Genomic DNA, 20,291 nt, shown 5'->3' on the forward strand with positions numbered 1-20,291 from the left:
TAAGCGCCCACCTTTTTAAGCGCATCCAGCTCCGCGCAGTTGCTTTAGCAAGAGAACAGGAGATGATTGAGAGAGACAGAACGAAACCAGCGGGCGCTATTGTGTGCCCACACGGACGAGAAATCTAAGCCGGTCACTTTACCGCACTTTTTCGCGCATGCGTACGCCTAGCGCTCCACTCAAACACATGGCGCGATATTCGACTTGTACTTTTCGCCCCATAGGAGTCTCGATTACTATTATTAAAATGTTCGAAAATCCGTGTAAGCTACATTTTAGCTAATGGTTTCTAGTTTATGAATCTACAGAATTTTTATTAGATAGTATTTGGTAATCATGGTATTATTCAGATACATTATCACCTAATAGAGAACTTGAATGAAATTTTTAGATAATAGAATGTTTTGGTATCAGGATATCACAAAAATAAACCTACAGATCAGTCTGTACTCTGTACTGTGCTACATCAAGGGTAGTGGGATAAAGTAGTTTTTATGCAGTCAGAAAAAAATTTTAATTCTAAATTGTATTATAAATATTTAACAACAATTACTTCTGTAACACATTTATTTACATAGTAGAGTTTTATACTTTTCTGGAAAAATTATATATGACGCTGTCGGTTACGCCACACAATAATAAGCCCTTGATGATCTGCAGATGCAAGAAGAGATTCATCGTAATTAAAACATAATGCAAGTGTTGGTGTTGCATGGCCCTCAAGTCGATTAATTTTTACTGCCTTGCCCTGTCTAGCCGAATCTAGTAAATGGATTGTACCATCCTCTGAACCGGTAGCTATTAAACACGACTCCATTTGAGGACCAAACGTAGATCTGACAAAATACTGCCTATAAAAGAAAAACAGAATTTTATTTTACTTTCTGAATCTTAAGTAGTAATCATTAGTATATTCAAAGAATAAATTACTTATGTTTTATTGGATATTTAGTCCAAAGTGATAAAGAACCCTGATTATCAGTGATGTGATATAATAATATCGCATTACAAGCGCTGCTCACTAAAAGTGCTGGCCACGGAGCATTTTTTGAGAACCATGAACGCCACGACAGACTTGTTATCATGCCACCAATTTCTTGTACTCTACGTAACTTTGTTAATCGTCCAGTTCCTGGTTCTAGTTGAAATGACATAATAATTCCTCTATCGTTTCCAGCCCATATCACTAAACCACCGCTACCTTCGCAAGTTAATGATAAAATCTACATCAGAGTAGAATATGTTAAAATGACATAAGCTAATTGTATATTTATTTTTTATTATTAGAGGCAGAAAGAAACTAACTTTCCCTCCAATTTTACAAGATCCACCACGTGTATATATACCAGTAGAAATATTTAAGACCTGTACATATCCCTGCGAGTTGCCAGCCACAACCAAATTATTGTTTATAGGTATAAATCCACAACATAATACTTCTGCTCTCTGTTGATCCTTAACTTCCCGTAAGAAAGCCGGTCTAGTTTCTGTAGCGACGTTCCACAGTCTTATAGTACTATCCAAAGAAGATGAAACTATGAGATCATTACTGATACTCCAATCTAGTGCAGTAACTCCTTTCTTATGACCTTTCAGTAATGCAATTACTTTAGGTGGCGTGCTAATAGTCTCGCATATCGATAATAGTCCATCTAACGATGCGCAACACAATTTTGATTTGTCATTGTTCGCAAATTTTAGCATTGTTACGGGTGCATTATGTTGATCAAAAACATGATGCACTCCATCAAATGCAAAATTCTCGGCTATCGATTTTCTTTGTATACTACATAATTTTGTTTTGGTCTCTGACTTCTCCTCTTCGGTTGTATGACTTCCAAGACTATTTTGTTCCAAACTTTCACCGTATCGTAAAAACAATAATTTTGCTCTTAATTTCAAATACCTTTCGCAGACTTTTGGATCTTTACAAAATTTTTCTTTCAATAATTGATTTCTACGTCGTATGTAAAGCATTCCTATAATTGTATCATTTCTCAATTTAAATATTACATGTTTCTATACAAGATAACTAAGTATACAAACCTAGACAAGGTAGCTTGTTTACGCGTTGTGCATTATACTTGGCGTCAAGAGCAAATATCTGTTGATGACACATAGTAACCATTTCATAATATGTATTTGAAAATTATTAATATTACATCACGGTCCTAATACTGTTTTGATAACGAGAATAATATTCCAGTGGTGTCTAACCTATTAACAACAACATTCTTCATTATTAGATCATAAAAATGTTAATCTTAATTTTTGCAAACAGCAATGTAGAAAAAAATATTCCTTTATATTTTTCTATTTCTTTTATTTTTTTAATCATTCGAAATTTGTAAACAACACCGATGTCTGTCAAAATAATTGGTTGACAGTTCACAGCTGAATACCGTGTTGTCACCGAAAACCAATGTAGTTGTCTCACTTTACCGTGCTCGCGGTTTCACTCTTTTCGCGCATGCGTATGCCTGTTGCTCCATCTGAAACACGCGCCGCGGATATTCGAATCGTACCTGTCGTCTCGTTGGATTCTCGATCACACTTGTCAGTGAATTTGACAAGCGATGCTCAGTGCACATTGAAATACGTTTAGAACGTATGCGATTGTGTTTTTTTTCCTTCGGTCTGTCACAGAACAATGAATATACATATAACGTATATACAAAAACTTACAACAGGTATTAAACAAAATTTGACGTTGCAGATTTGTCTGACTAAGTCGTTAATATAATGTTTAATAGCTAATGATGACTAAATCATTCTGAAGGTCAGAACTCAGTTGAGTAATCAGAGAAGAGGATTTCCTCCTTGGAGCAACTTTGACAATCTATGTCAAGGGCGTAGTGATTAGTATTGAGTTTTCTAAACTTTCTAACCCATACTTTCTAGACATTACACATATAATTTTTGTTTATAAGTACTTTTAACGATGTATGGAGGTCAAGGTTGTCGAAGCTGTTTACTTAAACATCAGTTTTACCAAAATTTATTATATCAGAATTTTATACGAATATGTGCAAGTATGCATCTGAATGCATGTGCAAGGACTAGTATTCGTTATTTTTTGAGACTGGTATATAATATAATAAATGTTGCTGTGAAATCATATACATATAATCTATGCAGTATCCGTTTTTTCCGAGTAATTGTCTGCTCTTAAGTAACTCGGCTAATTAATAAAAGGCAAATGAAAATTCAATATGATAAGAATAATGCGATTAGATTAAATTTCGGTATTTATAAAATACTCGCAAAAAATTCGATATTACCGCATTAAAAGGCATTTTTCTATATTGAATATTTAAGCTCTGAATCAAAAGTATTACATATAAGATATTCGTATGTCACAGGGTTCCTTTAATACATTTATTTTCAGATATTCATATTTATACACAGTAGTAGCTATTTCTTTTTCTTTTAATTATAATATTAATAGCAGTAATGGCATAATGCGTCTTGCATTTTCGTTTTATAGATTAATACTTTGACAAAAATACAAAAATTATTAATGTGTAATAGTTATTACGAGAACAAACTGTTTGATCTGAATTTCACATTTCGTTTACATATTTTCTTTCCTTAAAATACTTTGTATCCTTTTCGTTACTTTATTTTGTTACACGGTATAGTTAATATTTTTTTGCCCGTAATGCTCGACCGAGCATACAGAATTGAAAAATATTCTAAAATATACTGATATGAAACGGAAAAGTATATGTATTTATTCTGTTAGTCGTACTCTGTTCCGACTACTCCAACATGTCTCGTTTACGAGTAGTGTATTCGTGTGTATAGTACCTTCATAAGCATGTATATACGAAGTTGTTTAAGATTATAAGATGTCCAGAGTAGTTGAAAAAAAATTTGGTATTTTATTGAAAACAACATAAACCGTTAAAATATACTTTCGATTTTAGATGATTGATTAAACATTATAATGCAATACTTTGGTTTCATGACTAAAAACAAGCTTTACGATTAATACTTCTGAAGGTCGACAATGAAATATTACAAAAATTTATATTTAAAACAAGAAATTAAATAATCGCAATCATCTCATCGCATGTTTGTTCCGAAAAATGATAATAACAACAAGTAATATTATATTTGACAACCATTCAAAATCGTACGTATATTTATAAGATTTACCTTTCAAGGAACATTATTGCGAACTTATTGAATTTTTGGAACATCCCTTTGGTTGACAAAAGTAATTTGTGTATCGGGGTATTTCTCTTTCTGTGACGACAATAGAACTGATGTTTCTCAAAAGTTTTTGATTACACATTTACATTTTCTTTCCTCCTTTTTAAAGAGAGCTATTCTACAATTGGTCTCCCACAATTTTCAAATGTACTTGTCTATACCGCTGTTACTCAAATTTGTGTATATTTATATATATATGTATATATAAAACATATCATATTTTATATATATATAAAATATATATATATATATATTTATATTATATTTTTAATATATATATATAAAATATGTATATGCAGCTGCTAACGATATTTTACTTACAGTTATTTACTTCACGTATCAGCGATTCTCGATGCGGTTTTTGACGATTTACGGTAAAACAATTTAATCCCCATGAATAGCGCACACGCTAAGTGGCAAATATTTTAGTAGCACTTTCATGAGAACGCTTTGTGTTTCTATATCCCTCGCAAGAGAAATAATTTATAACGATGACCTCTATCCACAATGCAAAAATGTAAAGTATATTTCTAAAAGTGTGATTCGTGTCTCCATGAAATTTATGCATCGCGCTTTTCTTTTCGCATTAACTTTGTAACTGTACAGTACATGTCATAATCGGCATAAATAATGTGTCTCTTTTTTTTAACAGACGGAATCGACAATTGCGGTCTCTTTTTCATTACAATCTAATTGAAGAGAGTTACATATGAGTTAATGTGAATGCTCGTTAACAGTATACTAACATCGACGTCTCGTTTTGAAATCGTTGCAATATCAAATTTGTAAAAACTGTGAACGTTGGTTGTATCGTCCGACACTCGCCCATTTTTTTTTGCAACGAAAAGATTTGCATGCGTGTTCTCCCCACCTTTCTCTCCCTCGTTCTCTCTCTCTCTCTCTCTCTCTCTCTGTCTGTCTGTCTTCCTTTCTCTCTCTCTCTCTCGCTCTCTCTCTCTCTCTCTCTCGCGAAACTACACACTCGACAATTAAGCTCACTCAGTACTCTTATATTGATCAACTAAAATTCACTTTTATTTACGTATTAACAAATATTACAGTTTCGTGTTCTTTAAGCAAATCCTAGAAATGAATACGAATCAAAAGCAAAATGTAAAAAAAAACGAAATCGTAGAACTTACGGCGTAGACATATAAGATTATTATTTGGACTATACATCATGTAAACATCAAATAGAATGTCATAGTACGTGTCTTAATTCTCCTCCGTATCCGTAGAACTTCCTTACATAGTAAACTTTAAAAAGGTTACTATTAAAGCTGTAATAACTACTCGATAATAATTATAAATTATCTGTTGATAAAAAGCATTATTTATCCATATCCAGACATATCGTATTCAATCGTACATTGTGGATCAGTGATAAAAAAAAAACGATTTGAATTTCTTTCAAGATAATAAATTCGAAAGAAACAATCGTTTCGTTGCAAATGAAAACAAAAAAAGAAAACTGTCGAAGTCAATTAATAAACTAAAGCGACAACTATTACTTTCTAAGTGATAAATTATGTCGATGATATAGAGCAATAAGTAAGAATCAATGTATGAGTAAGGGGGTTAAGGTAAATGTCTCTTGATAATATAACTTACAGTATGAAAGTATTGTAAAAAGTGTTAGGTGAGAAGTTCTGCAAAAGCAGACGTTTGAACTCTATCATCTGAATTTTATTGAAGGCACCACAAGAAAAAAATTACTGAAATCTGCTTGCTTTTTCTTTTTTTTAAATAACTGTGGCACTAATTAACACCTGCAACGCCGCTTTTCGTAAACATAAAAATACAATTAAATAAGTACCGTTCTCGTTTTGTTTTTTTCTTTTTTTGTCGAATCCAACACTCTTTGAAAACATGATATGACGGTATCTTCCCTTTTTTGGTTTCATAGCTATTCTTTTCGTTAATAAAATATAACGTCAATAAATTCTGGTAACTAAGAAAAAGATAAGAGAAAAAAGAGAGAAAACGTATAAAAGCGACTAAACAAATACATTTATAATATGGGTGCGCGCAAGAATGCGAAACTAGTGCAATTATACACTCGTTTTTTTCATTTTTTAAATACCAAAAGTGACAACATTATGATGATTATAACTTTATATACCTGAAGTTCCATGGTTAAATACATACAATTATCGTAATTTACAATAGTATAGTTTTACGTTTCATCACGAACGAGATGCTTCCATTTTTCATGTAAAGAAGCACTTTAGATGTTAGTGAGCCGAGATGCCTACATTATACAAAAAAACTATCACCCTTTGCAGTCGATGCAGTATATTCGCAATTGCACAGTAGTATACAGATAGGAGATCGGGAGTAGATTTAACAGTCAATTACTTTTCTAGATCATCTTTCCAGTATTTCACACGAGAGTTATGCTACTCACAAATCTTGATTTTTTTTTTCCCTTTATAGTGATTCAACATACCACATAAAGTCTGTTTGCTTCCATCCTGTCTTGACAAATATGTAACGATCATGCATTCAGCGTTACCAAACGCTATGCAAGTTTATTTGGCACGAGTGCGCCTCACAATTGGAAGAACTATGCAATTTTTCTGTCCCCGTACGACTGTTTCGAAAGTTCATTTTCCCTTCCATACACATTTTTCGTTTGTTTTTTTTTCCTTCAGAAAAAATATACTATATTTATACAGCGCAATATACATATACTGCATTATGCACACTAAAAACTTTCTCTAATGTATCTGATGAATTACAAGTAAAATAACATAGCGAAAACTTTTTGTTTATAATACAACATAATAAAGTGGAATTCTTTAAGAATAAAGAGATGAATAAAACTAATTAAAAAAGAGCGTATCTCTTTATTATATTTTCAACCAATCGTTGCATGAATTTACGTAGAAAGAAATGTTTCATCGTGTTAAACATAAAGTCGATAAAAATTGCTTAATCCTTCCACATTTTTAAGGTTCATCTTATATTTTACCGTAACTCGTGTCATACCAGAATCATTTAGTTTCACCAAAAAAAAAACGTCTTATCTCGTGTTTCTTCATGTCATTTGTGTCAATGTCCATATCTCTTACACCACTGTGTTTCACAATGGTGAGGTTGTATTTTGTCTATATAATGGTGGTTCCTTTCCTCTTCTTTTCTTTGTGCAATCCAAAATTATTTAATTGCTTCCAGCCCAGTAACTAGGACTATATCCTGGCTTTGCCTGAGCTTTATTTTGGGAACTTGTATTTGACCTTTGGCCCGTGCTACTACCACCATCCTGATGAAGTGGCTGATGCAATTGATGCGGCAAAGTCGGAATAAACAAATGCGTTCCGTATGCACCGGGCAAACCAGCGTTCTGACTGCCAGTTAGGCTAAACGGCGGAGGAGTTGCCGAGTGAAAAGTTTGTTTGTCATAAGACTGAAATAACAAAAGAATACGATTATCTTTTCTGAAGCATCATTAGAATTATCCGTTTCGCTTAAAATACTTCACAGATCATAAATTTATTTCTGTTTTTCAAATTTTGCAAAAGCTTATTACATTGCCCAACGCTTGTCTTTTGTATTTCGGTAAACAAGAAGCGATTTTTGTAAATCTTTCATGCATTGGATGCGAGTCTAAAAACTTGGAAAGCAGGGCAAACATTTGAATTCAAGAATTTGTTGTATATATATTATCAAAACATTATAACATTTAACTCCTTGTGACCTTAGATATTATTACTTAGATATAAGTTGAGGTTGTCCCACATGCTTTAAATATTGTTTGAATAAATTTAAATGTTTAGAATATTGTACGAAAACGTGTTGTATGTGGGGAAGTCGGTTCATAGTTGTCTATTACCTATCGAAATGAAAAACAAATTAAAATTTGTTGGACAGTGTTATTAGTATCAACGAAACTTATTAATTGTGGGAGAAAATGAGTCGACCGACGACACATGTTGTATGCAAAAAAAAAATCGGTAACCTTGACAATTTCGAAAAATGACTTAGAAAAAGACATATTCCACTCATATTACGTAAAAAAATAATAGTCAGTCTTTATCACAAGTTCTAAATATTCAAATTTATACTTGCACATCCAGTTGTGCCATTACTAGTTGCCAATTGTTAACAACTATAACAACGAGACGTAAAGGCTCGAATAATCGTATCTCCCCTTCCTAAATTCTCCATTTTTGTGCGCAATCTGAGCGCGAATTAGGGAGAAATTACTCTGTACTCTCATTATAATTACTACTAGAAAAATACTTACATTCACTTTACCAAGCGTCACATGAGTTTTCGGGTACATAGTCGCGCTTATGTCAGTTGCAGATGATCCACCGGTATTTGTGTTTCCAGTGGATGTCCCTGTTTTACCAGTCTGCGTACTGGTATAACTATTTCCTGCACCTTTATACTCCGCAGAGGGTCCAGCAGACGCTAGAGCATCATAGTTTGCACCAGCTCCATATCCTGAACCGTAGCTCCCAGGTTTAGCGCTGTATGCACCACTATTTGTGCCTGCATTGCCGGCGGTAGCTATCTGCTGTAATAAATTGTTTCGGTAAATGAAAAGAAAATATCTCTTTTTTTAATCACTGAAACGAGAGTGGGCCACTACTTATTTAATTAACTTACAGGATAAATAGCAGTGGGGGTTCCGTACTGGAAAGCACCTGGCATGATTCCACTGCCATATGCAAAGTATGCATATGTCGGAGGAAGTGCAGGATTCATCATTGGCTGCTGATGCTGCGTAGCAGTCTGTAAATAATACGAACAAAAAGAAAACAGGAATTACTTGAATCTACACTCCTCGACAAAATGATAAGGCATCGTTTGGATTTTTCGTGTTTTTCAAAACCAATGATGTGGACAAGATTTTTTATATATGTATATACAGGTGTATATAGAATATCTCTTTCTTAGCGATGATGAGGAAAAATGATTATTATTTGTTTTCTACTTATTTAATGATTTAAGTTAGCAGGAAGAGAAGATACGATTATTCGAGTCTCATGAGATGCTTTTTTAGTTACCGATAATCTGAGATATATGAGAATACTTAATGAAAATAATTTACAAGATGAAGGGAAAGATGGAAGAAGAAAATTAAATTTTCATGGTCGTTTTATTTCCATGACGTTAGCGAAGATTGGCGGTATCGTTACGTGAAGAACGATTGAGTACAAAGGATATATGAATATTAGCTTTATAAATGAAAAGCATAAATTACCTCAAACTCGTAAACAAAGAAAATAATGACACATGCAAAAGAGATAGATGAAAATGAATTCATATTTTAGTAGGATAATGCAATATGCATGCTGCTAAAATTATGAACAATTACGTTAACAAAATATAAACATTTTACAACAGGAAGGGTGCAATACGGAACGTGATCAGCTTAATTTATTCTGCTGCTAGTGGTTCAATTAGACATTTTTTGAGCTAATATATAATAACTCAAAAATTTTCAATCGAACCACTAGCAGCAGAAAAAATTAAGCTTATCACGTTCCGTGATCCATCCTGTATGTATATGTAGTGCAATATAAGAGTGGGCCATCTTGTTGGTACATTGCCAACCTTTCTTGCATTTATATTGTCTGAAACAGCAGTTTTTATCGGAGGCGATGCATAAGGCAGATTCTTTTTCCTGTGGAAATAGAATATCCTACTCCTATTTCGTAGAAATAACGTGTGAAATGTTAAAAAAGTGAAAAAAAAAATGAAATTTATAGAAAAATTACAAAATAAAATTTTAACATAGGTACTGAAAGCCTAAGTACCGGTGACGACGTTACTTGTGTATCGAGAATGGACATTTTAATGTATAAAATATATTAAAAATTGTATACATACTAGAGATCCCGGTTTTAAATGGGTACTGAAGATACACGTGGACACAGGCATAGAGTAATATATCCATGTATTAATTCGTGCACTTCTTATTAAACCGGTAATGAAATACACGTGTACATGTGTATAATTCACGGGTACACGGGTAGTGAAATACACGGGTACACCTGCATGAAGTTAGAAGTACGTATATTAGCATAATATTATTTTACTTTTTAAATAATTGTATTGTTCAAAAATATAGTCTATTTAAAACTTTGTATGTGTATACATTTAAACCGAACATACTATAAGATTAAATAAACGAAACATAATATACTCTCCTTGTCTTTGTTGAACCAAAATCAATAATTTAGTAGCAATCTTGAAAGCATAAGCGATAATCAATTTTATGAAATTTTTGAAGATAAGAGAAACAATGTTTTATCGACATTTTCCATCCGGTGGGTTCATTCAAGGAGCCACCTTTCACCCTATATAGACTTTCTCGTAACAACCTAAGCATAGGTATTTCTATAGTTGAGAAAGAGATACTTCACATAGGCCAGCATAAAAAATCTTTATATGGCATTGTATCGCATTATATGTTTATTATGGCTTTGAGAAATGCGAAAAATTCAAGCGTGACTTTTCAACTTGTCACGGAGTATAAATACGAATGCATCATTCGATCGAAGGTACAAAAATAAATAGTCCAAGTATTTGCAACAACGCTGTTAAGCTGATTGTCAAATCTACCAAGTGCTTGAACCTCACCTGTTGTGACATAGTGGATGGAACTGGTGACGCATTGCTGTCGCTCCTGGCGAACCTGGCGTCACTAATACTGGTATAGCCTCCTTGTACACCCTGTACCCCTTGGACACCTTGTACACCGGAAAGCGTATCTCCTCGTCCTCCACCGAGACTGGTAGCTGGGCCGGTTGTCTGATAGCCCAAAGCCGCGTCATAGTAACCAGTAGTTGGCTGCAGGTTAGTCAGGAAGGCCAAACACAAAACTACATGCATACACTGTGTACTCCAAATACAAGAAGGCTAACTAATAGCTAAATTCTACGCGTACTGGGTATAAGGTAGATAACATGCGGTTCGAGTTGTACCTGTCTCTTTTATTTTAATTTTATAAATTAAGAAAAATAAAAGATATATATTTAAACTAAGTCTTGCAGAAACTTGTGAACTTTTCATCTCTCATGTCTGGTTGTAGTACAGCTAATTGTTACTAGCGGCAATGATTGTACTAATGATAGTGATAATATAAACAACAAGCGCGCATTCTTTAACCCTTTCTATACGCTGTATGGAAGGACCCGTCTCTGTACTGAAGTTGGTGCCCCCCATCTATAATTGGCACTCCTCCTATCCACAGGTCATCGCGTGGAATGAAAGGGTTAAAAAAAGAATATGAAACAAAGTACAACTTAACCACTTGGAAATTACAATATTTGATGGTCTCAGACAGTTTCAAATACATGACATGAGGTATGGAGCAACTGAAATCATAAAAAGAAAAGGAAGAAAGATGTGTAAGCTACAGCGCGTCTACGATCAAAACGGTCTAACTTATTATTATTAACTATCTAGTATGAGATAAAAGTGAATATTCGAATATAGCCAACTGTATACGAAATGTTCTGATTGTCAGAAAGACCTGGCACTGTCAGATATTCTATCGAATATTTCGACAATCAACGGTTGCTAAAGCTCAGCTTTAAAATAATAAAACTTTCAATTATACTGTTTCCGAATTGATCACAGACAGTTTCACTTTTCTACAAAATAGTATATCAGAAATCAAAACCTCTCCAATCATTAATCGATGCGACACATCTCACTATGGAACAATACAGTAAACTTCTTGTGCCATCATGAGGATGAGCATGTGAATAGATATTCATAATTCCTTGAAAAAAATATTGAAGTAACGAGCAGCTACCAAGCAGTAAAGAAACGATTACTTCAGCATTCTTTTTACTAGGTAATCATAACATAAAATAGAATAGTACGCTTCAGATATAGAATAGTACACCCGATATAATATCATCTCTGCCTTCAAGATGCAACTGATAATTTTTGTTTGTTCAGTTGAAAACGTTAACAAGTTGACTGCCATGTGATCTCAATATTAATACTGAATATCTTTTTGAGTTATAACAATAAGAAAATAATTTATGTACAATCTGATCGATATAAAAAAAAACAAATATCAAACAAGTATCAATTTTTGAATATGTGTACAGCACGATGGGCAATTAAGTTCAGAAAAGTTTCTTTTGCAAATTCTAAACGTTTTCCCTAAACTTCTCATTGTTGATTTTTACCATAAATAAAAATTATACCATCTCCATTTTCCTTTAAGAAATCTATTGTGAATCATTAGCATAACCGGATGAATTTTAATGTCTATTATAAAATACACTTGCACAAAAAGATGTAGCTGATTTTAGAAATAAAAGAGTTGAAAGAGTAGACACTGGTGTAGACACAAATTTGAACTTTTCCAGTCCTTACTTAGTTACCAAATTCGTTAAAATCTGTGAAATATTCCGGGATTTTGGCTCAGTAGTCAACGTGTTAATTATGTAATGCTCGACTTGAAATTTATAAATATGCCCTTTCTAAAGTGTACATTACTCTATAGAAGGATTTTGATCGAATAAAGTACATATTACATCAAGAGATATAGGAGACATAATTTGTACTTGACTCAGTTGCAGAAATATATTGATCAATAAAATAATAACTGACCATGTGCGGTATTCTTGGTTGCATTAGTTGCAATTCCTCGTAACTGTACACTGGTTGCTGAAACGCGTAAGGTACACCTTGGCCCATAATGTATTGATGACTTAACATCGGTGTCATGCTGCCAGCTGCACCACCACCAGTCATATTTCCAGTGCCACTACTACCCGTTACTACACCACTTGATGTGCTTTTTGGTACCGCTAATTAAAAATCACATTAAGAAATTCTTATTTCCATTGATTATTTAAATATTTTTATTCTTACTCCGGCAGAAATTTGACTCACCGTTAGAATTAGTTACTTTAGTTTGCGAACTATTTACGGAGGCAGAGCTAAGGCCTAATGTAGGTGCTGTTGTAGTCGCAAGAGAACTGTTCGACGTCGTTGTATTACTATCATACTGAGAATCTTTTGTTGCATTACTATTTAACTTATGATTGTGGGACGCCGTTTGTGGTTGACTTGCATACGTACCATATGCACTCGCGTACACCTGCAAACGCAATTTAATAATCTCAGAAAAGTGTCGATATTAACTTTAATTAACAAGGGACACATCACCAAACTCTAAGTTGCTAATTGTAAGGAAACTTACATGCTAAGATATGAAAATAGCCGAGGCCAAAAAAAACAGCTATGTCCGAAATCTTTATGAAAAGTAATAAAAACTTATTTATTATTAAATATTCTCCAATATGCGGCCAATTATCGAAAATAGTCCACATTTGTTTTCAAAATTTCAAGGTACCACCTAATTGGGGAAAATGGACAGAAAGGCGCGCGATCTAATTTACCCTGTAATTATACTCATGGTCAAGCTATAGGGTTGAAATTTTGCACAGAGGGGTTTTGTAATATTCCTTGAAAAAACTCCTAAGAGTAGATTTGACTATCTTATCCGGCTAGACTCTTTCTTTCATCAATGTTTTACAAGCAATTGAAATATTTAAATTTTTAGTTTGGAAGAGTCTATAAAATCCATAAAAGAATTCATAAAATAATTCTAAATGAATATATCCCTTATAAAGTAAACTCTGTAAAAATCTCTGTTCATATTAAAATTAGTCACTTACAGATTGTGCTGCACTTTGATAAGTCCCAGATGTTTGTGTAATAGGAGAAGTAAACGTTGTAGCAGATGGTTGGTATGCCTGTGGTGTCGATTGAAATGAAGATGATCCTTGATAACCACTTGTTTGATACCCTGTACTACTGTTCGATACAGTATTTGTTGCTACAGACTGTGCTTGATATTGTGACGTCGTAGTAGTAGGTACGTAACCACTTGCAGACTGATAAACCTATTTCATAACAAATGTATTATTTTATGTAGCCATACAATTTTCTTACAAAAAATGTTGCAATTGTAGGTGTGTTCTTTTCGAGTAACAAGCTCTTTTTGAGTAACCAACCTTCATTGAAATTCTCAGCATGTACAGAAAAGTACCGAATGCATTTTTTAAATTTTCATTGTAGGCTCAAATGAAAAAGTGAAAAGATGAGTTCTTTTTACATTTTTTCTATTTCAAGTAATAGCAAAATTTAAAAAAAAAATTTAGTCATTGTACAGTGAACTAGACGCTCTAACATTTACAAAAAAAGAATTCAAGTTATTTAGACCAGTTTAAAAAAAATTATATCATTTTAACTGATGTGTCGACACTTTTGCTTCTCACTATATGTATGTATGTATGGTGATTCAGATGTTTCTTCATATATTTTTCGAACAAAAGTGAAGAATAAAAATTATTACCTAAGACTTATTAATTAATTATTATTGTTATTATTTTAGTGTAAAATTTGAAATTTTGTATGCAATTTGAACAAATAAGCAACAACAGCTTTTTGTGAAAAAATATCTTACAAATAAATATGTTTCTAATGTAATACATTTCTGCTATTACATTATTATAATTTACATATTTACCAGAACTTGATGTGGGAAAATAATTTTAATATGTACAATTAATTAAAAATATATACCAAATAGAATTTCAAATTAATTTCAATCAGAAACTAATTTTAATTATTAACAATTAATATTTGTAACAGCAAATTAATATTGGTATTTATTGATCGGAATTATGTCAAAGTTATTGATTATGACCTCAATTGATCCATTTTAAAAACACTTCAGTTCTATTTTAAGTGATGTCCGATTATTAATGCGAATGACTGTACAATTGTTTATCTGTTAGTATTATATTATTATATGAATTACCTGATTAGTAGTCGTCGGTTGGTTATAACCAGAAGTTGCTGATGCTGGCGCAGAAGGTGAAGCTTGACTAAAAGTCGATGTATTGGCTTGAGGGAACGACGAGGAAGAATTGTAACTTGCTTGCGTAACAGTCGACGTCGCAGAGTAACTATTAGCACTGGTGCCTGACACTGTTTGAAAAGATGACTGAGCAGAGGGAGCATTTGTGGAATATGCGTTGTAGGTGCTTGGTGCTGCAGTTGGTGCCTGGAACGATGATTTCTGAGACTGATAGGTTGTTGCTGTACCATACGATGCTGCACTTCCTGGCGAAACTTGCGAGGTAAAATCTTGTTTGGTTATGTCTAATGTCTGTCCGGTAGTACTACCACGAGCAGTAAAACTTTGAGCGTTCATAGAATGTTCGCTTGAAACCGGTAAATTATCACTATTTGATAACTGAAAAAACATATGATCGAAATCAGTAAGAAGATCAAGCTTCTAAAAAATTACCAAGATATTTATAATTGTATGTTATACCGTTAATATATGAATTACCATTTGAGAAGTAGTATTGAAAGGTGTTGTTGAAGTTTGTGTTGTCTCAATATCCAACGAATTATTTGTATTGGCAGTGTTTACAGCATTCGTGGTAGAAGTCACATCTGTGCTAGGAATCGCGTTACTAGCTGCATTGAATTTTTCGTTCGCCGAGCCGTCAAGAGAACTCGAATCGCTACTGAATTCTAAAGCGCCGAATTGAACGTCAAGAAATCCAATACCGCTATTTACGGCATCACCGGGCATTTCTACAGCACTAGATGGGATCTTCGAAGGCGGCGGCACTCGCGGACGTTGTTTCATTTGCCTTTGTGGCTAGTAAGTTTATAAAATATTCCATTATAAATCAAATAATCTTCTATTAATTTTTCCGTGAAATAAATTAATCTAATTAAAATATAATATATATCTCAATTACTTGGCTAGTTATCGACGACGAAAATGTTGTTTGTCCGGCCGCTTTTAGATTTTCACTCGTCTGTTGGGTAAGTTGTGTCAAATACTGTGTTTGTGCAGCTGTTAACACCCCGCCGCTCATAGCATTTGGTTGTTGCGATAGTTGCATCGTTGGTAGGTTCAGAACAGGCTGCTGTTGTTGCGACTGTTGGATCAGTGTCTGCTGTTGTATCGGTGATATTTCCGTCAGTTTTGGTAGTTCCTGGTAGTATAGATTTAAAAAAAATACATTTTTAAGTAATATTACAAATTAAATATTATGCAATAAGTAAATAACGTACTTCTTGTTGTATTAATGCCAAATTTACATTTTGATTAGTCTGCACTGATGGAAGATCTTGAATTTTCGGTTCTTCTACAGAAGCTGTAGGCTCTGGTACAGATGTACTCGGGGTAAAAACTTTCGTATCTGCCAGTGAACCTGTGTATTCTTCATTGTCCCAGTCTTCTGTAGAATCCAAATTATTCCATGCATCTATTCGTATACATTACATATTGATGAAACAAGTGTTTAAAATAATTTAAAACTTTTACAACTAAAGTTTATGTGAAAGCTTACCCATCTTTGGTTCCTGAACAGTTTGTTGTTGTTCATCGTTACCTGTCCATGTTTCAATTGATCGATTGTAATTGTGAGGCGATGAAGTGGATGAGGGGTCGTTACGATTGGCGAATGTTCTTGGGCCAAGTCCTCTTCCTCCACCTCGTCCACCTCGACCTGGTCTTCCCGAACCACCTCTCCCTCTCCTGTTACCGCTGTAGCTGCCGTCACGAACACCGTCCTCCATGTTTCTTTCATTTTCTTTATTTTCTCTGCCACGCCCTAAGTAAAAATTTGTTTTACTTACAAACCATCTATTTACTACTTTTGAAATAAGCTGTATATTTAATAGCAAAACTACTGATCTAATCAGCATGCCTTGCTCTGAACTTTTTCTGGATATTTACATGAAAAGTTTTTGAATAACTTCTTTATTTGAGCACATAGCAAAAATTGTACATAATCTGTTTAAACTAGTTTATGGACCTTTATGGAAAATAAAAATTTTCTGGATTAATTTCAAGAAACAAAAATTGAACATAGAAGAAATATGATACATAAAATTTGCAGTCTGAATATTACTTATTTCTTGTATCTAATAAAGTAAGATCTGTCATTAATATAATACGTATTAAAAAAGTGCGATATATTACTCTTTCTGCCTTTAATTTTTTGTACTCAAATATTTAACAAATTCTTCAAGGAGGAAAAGTGATACTTTTAAGTAAATTCAAATCCAGATAAGATACAACCAAGGTCTATAGAAGTATTTCGAGCAATACACTTGAACAATGTATGACCACAATTTAATGAAAATTATGCACAAGTAATTCATATTACCTATGTTTACCTATATTGCATCGTAAACAATTGACATATATATTCACAACTGGAAATATTGAACAATAATATCGGATTGATAATTTTTAATTTTAATAGCTAAAATGATCCGAGTATCATTTATGAAAGATTTGATTCTTTTTATCAGACTACTTACAAGTACATATAATATGAATACATTACAAGTATACTCTTTAAAAAGCTATCATTTTTAATATTTGAAACTTACATCCGCGATTGTCATGATTAGCACGTCCTCGCATTCGCGGGGGTCCACCACCGCGTTGATTACGTCGTTCGTCCCAGTCGCCACCTTCGTCCTGACCACCAGAAGCATCTGTATTTTGCTTGGAACCACTAGGTTGACGAGGCTTTTTCTTTTTCACTTCCCACTCTGTTTTCACACCTTCCAGAAGATCATTAACAGCACGATCAAAGTCTCCATCGCTGTCATGCAATGCCATAACAACTTCATCCTCTGAGCGTCTGGTCATATCCATGACTTGTTTTATACGCTCCTTCAGGATAGGATCTTCACCACTACCCATTCTAGTATCAATGATTTGTGTATGGCGTGCCTGAATAGCATTTGACTAAAACAGAATCACAATTTTTAAATAAAGAACTTTTCATAATATAAAATGTTGCGAAATATATCTAAAGACAATGATGATAAAAGTAATTGGCCTCACTGACCTGTGCTTTTTCATGTTTCGTCGACTCTGATGATTTAGTTTGATGATGATCCGATTTCCCATGTTGTTGTGAAGATTTGTTTTTAGTGGTGCTTCTCCCACCGGAGGACACCGATTTGTTGCTTGAACTCATGGCCAACTAAAATCCCACACACCTATATCACTCACCTCTATCACACTATGTACACTCTCTATTTACAGTCTGTAACAAAACAAACATTTGATTTCATACTTTTAATACGAACAAATCATTAAAATTAATGATTTAAAAACACTTGTTACTTCTTTAACGTACTTATAAAATTTTAAACATTACTTAAATCCGTTTCACTTAGTTTATAAGTCCCCACTATATACATCATAATTATATATAATCTCCTTATTATAACTGTTAAGATTTAAATGCAGATAACAATATGTAATTATTATTATTATCATTATTAAATAGATGTTCCAATTTTAGGATATTTATGATAGTTGTAATGCTAAATTTATCACTGAATTCCACATACACTATCAAAACTTTCAACATGAAACATATATTTCAATATAAATAGTAATTGTAAATATTTGAAGAATCGATAAATAAACTTTTTCTTTTACAATGATAAATAAATAACAAACTCCATATTCAATTATGGGATATATAAGATGAATAAATAGTTGTTTGATTACCATACATATGTAAGATTTTAAAAAGAAGACTGTTAAAATAGAAATTAAACATTTTGTTATTATAATCTAATAAACAATATTAAATAAAACTACAAGAGCCGATGTAATCATATTTTCTCTATCAGCAAAGTGTACTTTATATATTTGCATATATAAATAAACGTATAAAAACAATACAATCATAAATAAAACTTCTGTTAATAAATTATGTGTATATTATGATAGATTTGATTTGATTCTATTCACATCAGTTGTAATATAATCATTTTATCACAAATTCACATCCTAATAGAACATGTAAGCAAACAGATTTTGGAAGTTACACTTTGAAGAAATTTATAACAATGACACAGATTTGTATTGAAAATAACCTAAATAAGAGAAACTGTTAAAGGAAAGAAATATATGCAAAATCATAAAACGTGTATCGATAAAAAAAGTAAATCAAAATTGTGATGATGAAAATAATGCATAAAACGATGTATTACAACAAAATCAACATAAAACGCAAAAGAACATTTACGAAATATTATTTCAATTCTGAGCTTTGGGAAAAGACGAACAGGTTAGAGTCAACTTGTGGCAATAAATAAGAAGTCAACCGATTTAACAAGAATTTCTTAAAATAGTCACGTTTTTCCTAAAACGGTTGCCTAAGAGAAGAACGAATATCTAAGCGTCACAGCAATGTGTGGAATAATCCTGCTGGTGACTGCAAGTTTTGCGAAATTTCCGAGGATCATGCTACCCAACACAAAGAACAAGGCTCACCTATGGAACACCAAAAGTACTTAAAATTCGTTGCAATACAAAAGCTTTGAAACGTTGACGAGGTAATAAAAAGAAAAAGATAAATTTTGACGTGCGCGGTGAGAATATGACGAAGGAGGATTATTGGGCGCATCACAAAAAACACCTTCTTCGTTGCGTTGTTGCTTGTGAGCGAGTGGCAAAAATTCTTCGAATGGATGATAAAGAAATCAGCCGTGCAGGTTTTTTTTTACTCCTGAATCAGTACAACGACGTTGGTGTGGAATATTTTCTGCAGACCATGTGCACGGTAGACGCCATTTCTGGATTTGCGAGGAAGGCTTGTCAACCATCGCCGCGGTGGAGCATTGATAGATCTCCGTAAGACGATCGAGTTAAAATATTCGCAAGTAACTCACAGTTATTATAAGCGATGTTTGCGTATTCAGAGGACACGTCCGGAATCAGAAACAAGCGAAATTCACGACGCCTCGGCTTTTTCGGCCGTGGCGCGCGAAAAACCATGAAAAAAACAACGAATTTGTTCGTACCTGGTTAGAGCGCTCAAAACGCAGCTCGGTCACGTGACCGCAGGCCCCCCTCCCTAATACAGCAGCACCGCCTCTATGCTTTATCAAGCTCCATAGAACTAGCCAATTTTCTGTTACAGAATAACCAAGATTGCCAACTGTATATTTTATAAACTCTCTAGAGTTTTTCATGAATACGGCTTTAAGGGTCCTTGCTAATCACATTTTTTCGTGCC

General features: G+C 33.4%; 2 protein-coding genes across 12 annotated transcripts; both read right to left on the minus strand.

Annotated features, from left to right (window-relative positions):
* Positions 1 to 507: 507 nt before the first annotated feature.
* On the minus strand, positions 508 to 4,681 carry LOC117224471 (WD repeat-containing protein 13). 2 transcript variants are annotated; one of them, XM_033477437.2, is made up of 6 exons: positions 4,540 to 4,681; positions 2,526 to 2,637; positions 2,047 to 2,217; positions 1,306 to 1,979; positions 931 to 1,223; positions 508 to 851 (listed from the first exon to the last, which is right to left on the minus strand). In XM_033477437.2, exons 3-6 carry the CDS (start codon positions 2,126 to 2,128, stop codon positions 605 to 607), a joined length of 1,296 nt encoding a protein of 431 aa, XP_033333328.1. In that variant the 5' UTR covers positions 2,129 to 2,217; positions 2,526 to 2,637; positions 4,540 to 4,681; the 3' UTR covers positions 508 to 604. The 2 variants fall into 2 exon arrangements, with proteins under 2 accessions (XP_033333328.1, XP_076380660.1); XM_076524545.1 differs by lacking the exons at positions 2,526 to 2,637; positions 4,540 to 4,681 and adding an exon at positions 2,443 to 2,461.
* Positions 3,365 to 20,281, minus strand: lig (ubiquitin-associated protein-like lingerer). 10 transcript variants are annotated; one of them, XM_076524541.1, is made up of 15 exons: positions 20,077 to 20,281; positions 18,102 to 18,239; positions 17,635 to 17,998; positions 16,584 to 16,847; positions 16,306 to 16,472; positions 15,987 to 16,226; positions 15,566 to 15,883; positions 15,029 to 15,466; positions 13,881 to 14,108; positions 13,093 to 13,300; positions 12,808 to 13,007; positions 10,816 to 11,025; positions 8,836 to 8,961; positions 8,468 to 8,743; positions 3,365 to 7,627 (listed from the first exon to the last, which is right to left on the minus strand). In XM_076524541.1, exons 1-15 carry the CDS (start codon positions 20,245 to 20,247, stop codon positions 7,382 to 7,384), a joined length of 3,594 nt encoding a protein of 1,197 aa, XP_076380656.1. In that variant the 5' UTR covers positions 20,248 to 20,281; the 3' UTR covers positions 3,365 to 7,381. The 10 variants fall into 10 exon arrangements, with proteins under 10 accessions (XP_076380656.1, XP_076380657.1, XP_076380658.1 ...); XM_076524542.1 differs by having other exon boundaries at positions 16,333 to 16,499; XM_076524543.1 differs by having other exon boundaries at positions 10,816 to 10,986; positions 16,306 to 16,499.
* Positions 20,282 to 20,291: the final 10 nt, after the last annotated feature.

Source organism: Megalopta genalis, chromosome 9 (assembly GCF_051020955.1).
Source record: "Megalopta genalis isolate 19385.01 chromosome 9, iyMegGena1_principal, whole genome shotgun sequence".
In the NCBI taxonomy this organism is placed as follows: Eukaryota; Metazoa; Arthropoda; class Insecta; order Hymenoptera; family Halictidae; genus Megalopta; species Megalopta genalis.